Source organism: Fukomys damarensis, unplaced genomic scaffold (genome assembly GCF_012274545.1).
Source record: "Fukomys damarensis isolate Sample0158 unplaced genomic scaffold, DMR_v1.0_HiC HiC_scaffold_12, whole genome shotgun sequence".
NCBI lineage: Eukaryota > Metazoa > Chordata > Mammalia > Rodentia > Bathyergidae > Fukomys > Fukomys damarensis.
The window spans coordinates 3,162,010-3,169,236 of NW_022900924.1; the positions used below are offsets into that span (position 1 = coordinate 3,162,010).

At 41.7% G+C, this 7,227-nt stretch overlaps 1 protein-coding gene across 1 annotated transcript in view; it reads right to left on the reverse strand.

Annotated features, from left to right (window-relative positions):
• Window positions 1-370: 370 nt before the first annotated feature.
• Window positions 371-7,227, reverse strand: part of LOC104848280 — a 28,737-nt gene continuing 21,880 nt past the window's right edge. Inside the window, exons 3-4 of the mRNA XM_033762272.1 lie at window positions 1,619-1,752; window positions 371-756 (exon numbers count right to left, since the gene is read on the reverse strand). Of these exons, the coding sequence (XP_033618163.1) occupies window positions 627-756; window positions 1,619-1,752 (264 nt within the window). The 3' untranslated portion in view covers window positions 371-626. The remainder of the gene's footprint in view (window positions 757-1,618; window positions 1,753-7,227) is intronic.

The window sequence follows — 7,227 nt, forward strand, 5'->3', positions numbered from 1 at the left end:
GGAGAGGGAGAAAGACCCTTCTAGGTCACGTGCAGACCAAACTGACTCCATTTTGTGGTCAGGCGACCACCCAGTTACTGGAAAAGCCTCAGAGTGCCCTTTGGACCCAGTTCTCGGAAAAACCCGCGACAGCTCTCCTAAACTGGAACCAGGTGTCCTTCTCTGTTCATCTTGCAGGGAGGGACGTCTGGCCCTGGCCAATAGAATAGAACCACGTCTGCCTTTGCCCAATGTTAACCAATCAGGCACTGACCCGCCTAGAAAGCCCCTAGTTCTGCTTCCTTTGCTGATAAAAGGCCTGTTTGAAATGGGGCTCGGGACTCTTGGTTCAGAACCGCTGCCTCGGTGAGGACCGGGGGTCCAGGCTCGAGCTTGCAATAAACCCCTCTTGTGGTTGCACCGGACTCGACTCTTTGGTGGTCTTTGGGGTACCGCGATCTGGGCCCAACATTCACACCCAGTTACCACCTCCTACTAGCAAGTCCGCTCTAAGGTCACCCCAAAGCCTCTGTGGTCTCAGGTGGGGCTTTTTCAAAGGTGGCTGAATGTACAGTGTGTGTTCGATTCATGGTGCAGCCCTAGGCCCGGGGGGGGGTACTAGACTGAGGATGTAAGCACTACCCACCTTAAGTAGTCTGAATAAGATAAAAGGGGCAGAAAAACGAAGGTTTGGTTTGGTTTTGTTTTTTCACTTTTGCTGTCTTCTGTTGCCATGAATTATTGCCCCTCTTTACAGGAAAAAGCAATGGTAACGACCTATTCGAAGGTGAAAAGAATGATATACAGGTGCAACTCATAGACCTAGTTTAATTGTCTTTTGAAACAGAGTCTTGTGCCAGGGATTTGGCTCAGTGGTTCTGCCACCTGCCTCCTAAGCACAAGGTTCCAAGTTCAATTCCCGGTACCAAAAAAAAAAAGGAAACACTCTTGTTATGTGGTTCAGGCTGGCCTCAAACTCATGATGATCCTCCTGCCTCAGCCTACCAAGTGCTAACGTCACAGGCATGTGCCACCATGCCCAGCTAATTGCAACCCTGAGGATCTTTTTTTCAAAAAACAAATCTCTTTGCAGTGGGGAAAAGGACCTGAGTAACTTTATGTCCTGAAACCAGTTTTTCCTAAAAAGTACAATTTTAAATTACATTTTTCTTGTCTCGCTTTTTTTAACCTATCTTTATTTTGTTTCTATCCTACCTCAAATTCACCAGTTTAAAAAAGCCGTGAGCTCAAAAGGGCAAAACAGAGCAGCCACAAATATAATTCTAGCCAAAGTTACTCCAAAAGATCTTCACAATATCCGCATTAGATCACAGCGCGCTTTTGCTTTGGCCGTTCAGGTCTGTATGCTCAGATCTGTTTGCTTACTGCTCCCAAACAAACCTTGGGAAGCCATTTTTGATGAAAGAAAGAAAGAAAGGGCGGGGGGGGGGCTTTATTCAAAGCCAGCTCTTAGGAGATGAGGGACTCATATCACATTACCACAGAGCACCATCTCCCTCTGTCCAGGAAAGCAAGGGCCTTTCGTGGGGAGGGAGAAAGGGGACAGAGGTGACAAAGAGACAATGGATAACCCCAGGTGTGCTTTATCCCTCCCGCCATCTTCCACTTCCTCGCTTACCTTAGAAAGGAAGCTGGATTCTGACCTCTGGGGCCAGAACTGTACCTGCGTATTGTGTCCCTTCCTCCAGCTAGAGGGGAGAGGGTGTTGGTTTCGGTCCTAAATCTGAGGCTGTTTGGAGAAGCCACTTGTTTCTAAAGAAAAAAAAAAATCTGACTTTTAAAAGTCTTGTCTTGCCTGAAAATTACAGTTTCAGTTATACAGGCTACGTTATATCACAACAAGCATTTTTCTAAGTCACAGATAACCAAAATTTCTCGAAGAAGCTCCAAGATAGAGCAAGCCTTTTCCATTCTGAAGCAAATCATAACAGAGATCTCCAAACACAGGCGAGTTCCTCTCAGACAGTAAGTTCCTCTGACTGTCTCTTCTGAATATACTGACCACAAACACAACCCAAAATCCGAACTTCTTTGCCAGACAAATGGTTCAAGAAGCTTGAATCCAAACTCACCTTGTGAGGAAGCCCCAGATAAGCTCCTGATTCCATGTCCCAACATGACTCTCCAGAGGTACCAGATGGGTTCATAAGAACACCCCAAGACATGGAAAAGAGGGTGTTTATAAACCTCGGGTCTGCACAGTCCTAAAAATTTGTTTTTTCCAGATTCTTTTTTTTTTTTTTTTTTTTGGCCAGGGATTGAACTCCTGACCTTGTACTTGCGAGGCAGGCAGCAGAACCACTGAGCAAAATCCTTGGCTTCAGATTCTATTTTTGTATAGAAACCACAAAGGGCAGTCTAAGTGAGCTACTCTCTTTATGGTTCACTATCCTGTAACCAGCAGCGTTCAGTTAGGCCTGCACCTGGGTCTCAGCTCTCTGTTTTTTGTTTTTTTAACCTGCCCACAACCAAGAACAAGAAAAGTCCATAAAAATGGAAAAATTAGTTTACTTATAATTTGGCCAAATTAGGAGAGCAGCTAGTTCACCCCCGTCAAGGGCACAGGAGTGCTCTAAATTAGACATGGGTCAGGACAAAAGCCAGAAAAAGCTGTTAGATTTAGCCAAGCTTTGGTCCAAAAGATAGGAAGGGGTAAATCCTCCTCGGTGTCAAGTCTGGGCTGGGGTGGCAGTGGTCTTATCTTCTCAGCATGAGGAAGCTGGAGTAGTTTATCTCTTTTTCAAATATCGTGATTTTAAAGGATCTGATTTATTCACTTGCTTACAGCGCCTTCCTGATCTCTCTGGCATCCTCAGGGTTAACCTTTCTTCTGTTCTCCTATAAGAAGAGCACAGGAGGCAGCACACAGGCTAGCGTGGAAAAAAGGGGCTCCCACAGGCTGGGCATTTAGCTCAGTGGTGCGGCCACTTGCCTCATAGGCAGGAGGACCTGAGTTCAGTTCCGGGTACCAAAAAAAAGGAGCTCTCACTTGGCCCCGGTTTTGATGGGTTGAACCCCCAGAAAGGTCACATAAAACGTTGTGTGATTTGCTCAGGATCAAGGTCACAGTAGGTAATCCAAAACGAGGGCTACATCACCCAGTGATGGGTGTCAAGGGGCCTGGAGCTCAGCGTGGGGTTTCTAAGAATTTCCTAGAACCAAGCAGAGTATTGGGGTTTTTTGTTCGGCAGTTTCCTTTTTTCTATTGCCTCTAAATTGCCCTCCTACTGGGGTTACATCAGATTCTCAAAATGATGAAGCTAAAACAATCAAAGGACAGGGACAGAAAACACTATTTCATGCAATGGAACCTGACAAAAGCAGGTGTAGCTGACCTGTTTTCAGACAAGACGAACTTCAAGACAAAACTGATTAGAAGAGGCAAAGAAGGTCCCAACATATTGGTTAAGGGCACAATTCAAGAGGAAGAGATAAAAATTATTAGCATATAAATATAGTATCACACCCAACTTCAAAAAGAAAGTACTACTGAACATAAAAGATCAGAGAAACATAAACACAATTTTGGAAAAAATATTCACGATGGCAACAAGAAAAATTCAATACTTAGGAATTAACCTAAGGAAGTGAAAGACCTCTACGATGAAAATGACTGCACTCTGAAAGTAGACATAAAAGGACATCAGAAAATAGACATATACCCCTGTTCCTGGATAGGAAGAACCAATACAATCAAAATGACCACACTTCTAAAACCAACATATAGGTTTACCACAGTCACAATCAAAATACCAACAGCATTCATCACAGAACTGGAGAAGACAATCCTAAAATTTACGTGGCACCAGAAGAGACCCAGAATAGCAAACTCCTCCTGGATAACAAGAGCAAAGTGGGAGGCATTATAATCTCAGATCTGAAATTATATTACAAAGCTATGGTGATAAAAACAACATGGTACTGGGATAATAATATACATGTAGACCAGTGCAACAGTGTAGAGGATGCAGAAACAACCCCAAGGACAATCAAGTATTTTACCTTTGACAATGGGGCCAAAAACAAAGGCTGGAAGATTGATAGCATCTTTTATAAATGGTGCTCAGAAAACTAACTATCCACATGCAGGAGATTGAATCTAGACCCATATCTTTCACCCTGTACTAAAGTCAAGATAGATCTACTGTACATGTTAAAACAGAAACAACCTCCTGGAATATAAAATAGGCACAACTCTTGAAGTCATAGGCGTGTAGGCAAGGACTTTCTGAACAGAACCCCAGTTGCACAGAAAATAGTACCAAGAGTTAACAATGGGATCATATCAGATTTAAAGCTTTCTGCAGGGGTCAGGGATTTAGCTCAGCAGTTGATCAGCCTGCCTCGTAAGTGCAAGGACCTGAGTTTGAACCCCATTACAAAAAAAAAAAAAAAAGCCTTCTGCACAGCAAAGGAAACCACCAACAGAAAGAAGAGACAACTTACAGAATAGGAAAAATTTTTCCAGCTATTCCTTAGATAGTCCTTAGATAGAGGACTAACACTTAGCATATATAAAGAACTAAAAAAAAAAATCATACCCCTCCAAATAAAAAATTCAATAAAAAAATGGGCAAGTAAAATGAATAGATAATTCTAGAAAAAGTGTAAGTGGCCATAAATAACTTTATAAGATTGAGATAAGGTGATTTAAATTTTTATCTGGGCAACACATTCAGGAGTTCTTAGAAATAAATTTAACTGTCACCAACAGAACTGGTCTATATAGCTGTATCAAAGGAAATAGCACTTTTAACTAAACGGAGGTTCGAATATTTTACTTGCTTTAAATAACAGTTCGACCATAATAGGTTAAGACATGTTCAGGAGAAAGCAACCTCAAGAAGGATGCATTAAAATGGTATAATAAAAATGACTTTGAATCAAATTAAAATCAACATTTTTCTACAAACAATAAACAAAACCCCATGTCTCTAAATGAACCCTGGTTTCTACAATGGGAAAACACTCTAAAAACCTTGAACACATCTCTCTCAGTATTAGACTCATGTACTCTTATGTACTGTTTCTTTCTTTTCTTTTTTTGTTTTTTGTGTTTTGAGACAGGGTCTCACTAAGTAGTTCAGACTGACCTGGAGCTCACTATGCAGACAGGCTGGTCTCGAAATTATAGCAATCCTCCTGCCTCAGCCTCCTGAGTGCTGGGATTACAGGCATTCACAACCAAGCCCGGCTGTACTCTTTCTATTGTCAAATTTCTTGCCATGTCATTTTAATGTCAACAAAGCCTGGTTGTCTTTTCTTTTTTCTTTTTTTTTTTTTTTTGGTCTTTAAAATAGTAACAGCTAAATCTTTAAAATATGTAACTAATAAATCTAATAATTATCTGCCAAGGACAGTAGAATGATATATACAACCTATAAACTAAAATAGTCCTTTAGCACATTTGTCTTTACAGGAATCCTATTAATACCAAGAAAACACTCGAGGGAGTTTGGAAATAAACCTCTTTTACTTTACTTTTAATAAATATAAGATGAATCCTCAAGTTTATTAAGTTCTGCCAGAGTTCTAAACTTCATAGCAGTTCTTAAATTACAATTTCTTCTGGAGCTCTGCACTGACTCAAAAAATAACCATTAACAGGTACATTTGGCATAAATAATTCTGTGCTACCTACATGTACTAGAAATAAAGCAGTATAATCAACACTGTATCTCTAAAATTGTGACTCTTCTCATGAAATCCTTAAAAAAACTCAGAAAAAATTAAGCTTTTTTATTTAACATGTAATGGCCGTCATAAAGCAAAATGTATGTATTTACTTTACCCATAATCCAAAACTTTTCCATTTATAATTTTACAGTTTTTCATCCATGAGGGAAACCAGATCTTTTTGTAAGTAACTAAAAGTTTAAGAGGATCTGGACTATAAATCAGGCACAATTTAATCATAACACCATCTGTGTATCTTTAAATAATCAGCAAAGAGATTTTTAACACTATTGCTCAGTTCTATAAAATTGTGGATTTTAGCCAAATTGGTACTTCTATCATTTTAATTATGTTTCTTGTATTTTTTTTAATTAAAAAAAATTTTTTTTGGTACTGGGGATCAAACTCAGGCCCTTGTACTTGCAAGGCCTGAGATGGAACCACTGAGCTAAATCCCCAGCCCTCTTGTTTTTTTTTTTTTTGGTGTTTTCAGACAGAGTCTGACTATGTAGTTGAGACTGACCTGGAATTCACTATGTAGCCCAGGAGGGTGTGGAACTCACAGCAATCCTCCTGCCTCAGCCTCCTGAGTGCTGGGATTACAGGTGTGTGTCACCATGCCCCCCGGCTCCCTCTTGAATTTTTAAATCATATTGCTTGGCAAGTCATGTAGGTATCAATGTAACTTTTAAATTAAATTGTAAAAAAATTTTTTTAAATTTGTTAGTCAACATATATTCCGTTTTACCTACTGCATTGTCTCAGAATTAGTCCTCCTAGAAAAACTATCCATATAGGGAAAATAATGCAGCCTTCCTTAAAGACTTTCAATTTTTGTTTTGTTTTTGGTACCCGGGATCGAACTCAGGACCTTGAGCGTGTGAGGCAGGCAGTGGCGCCACTGAGTGATATCCCTGGCCCTAAGACTTTCAAATATTATAGGAACAAAATCCTGGAATCCCAGCACTCGGGAGGCTGAGGCAGGAGGATCGCTGTGAGTTCGAGACCAGCCTGGGCTACATAGTGAGTTCCAGGTCAGTCTCAACTACATAGTGAGACCCTGTCTCAAAAAAACAAAAAATAAAGAGAAAGAAAGAAATTGAATGGCAGCAGATTTCTCTATCCCAAATAGCATAGCAGACAGATCCATTTTTTAAATTAGCTGTTCCTCATCCGAGGCATTTGCACGAACTCTCTTGTTTCCAGGTACTAAGGCCAGAATGCCTTGTAACCGTGGCTTATCTAGAAGATTGCGTGGTTCATTTCGAGAGGCTCCTATCTTGTCACGATCCGCGCTGAGTCCTCTGCGACACCGGCCCCACAGGCTCCGGAACCGGGCCGCCCTGTCCCAGGTCTTGACTGACGTTACCTTTGTTACTTTCCCCGTGTACCATCGTCGCCGACCCGACCTGGAGCGATGACATGGAGGAGGGTGGTCTTGCCGGTTCTGCAGCCCCGCGAGGGTCCGCTCCACCTCCCCCGTCCAGCAGCTTGGAGACGAGGCCAGCCCGGTGACGGCGACGCTGGCGGACACAGGAAGGCGGAGCCAGG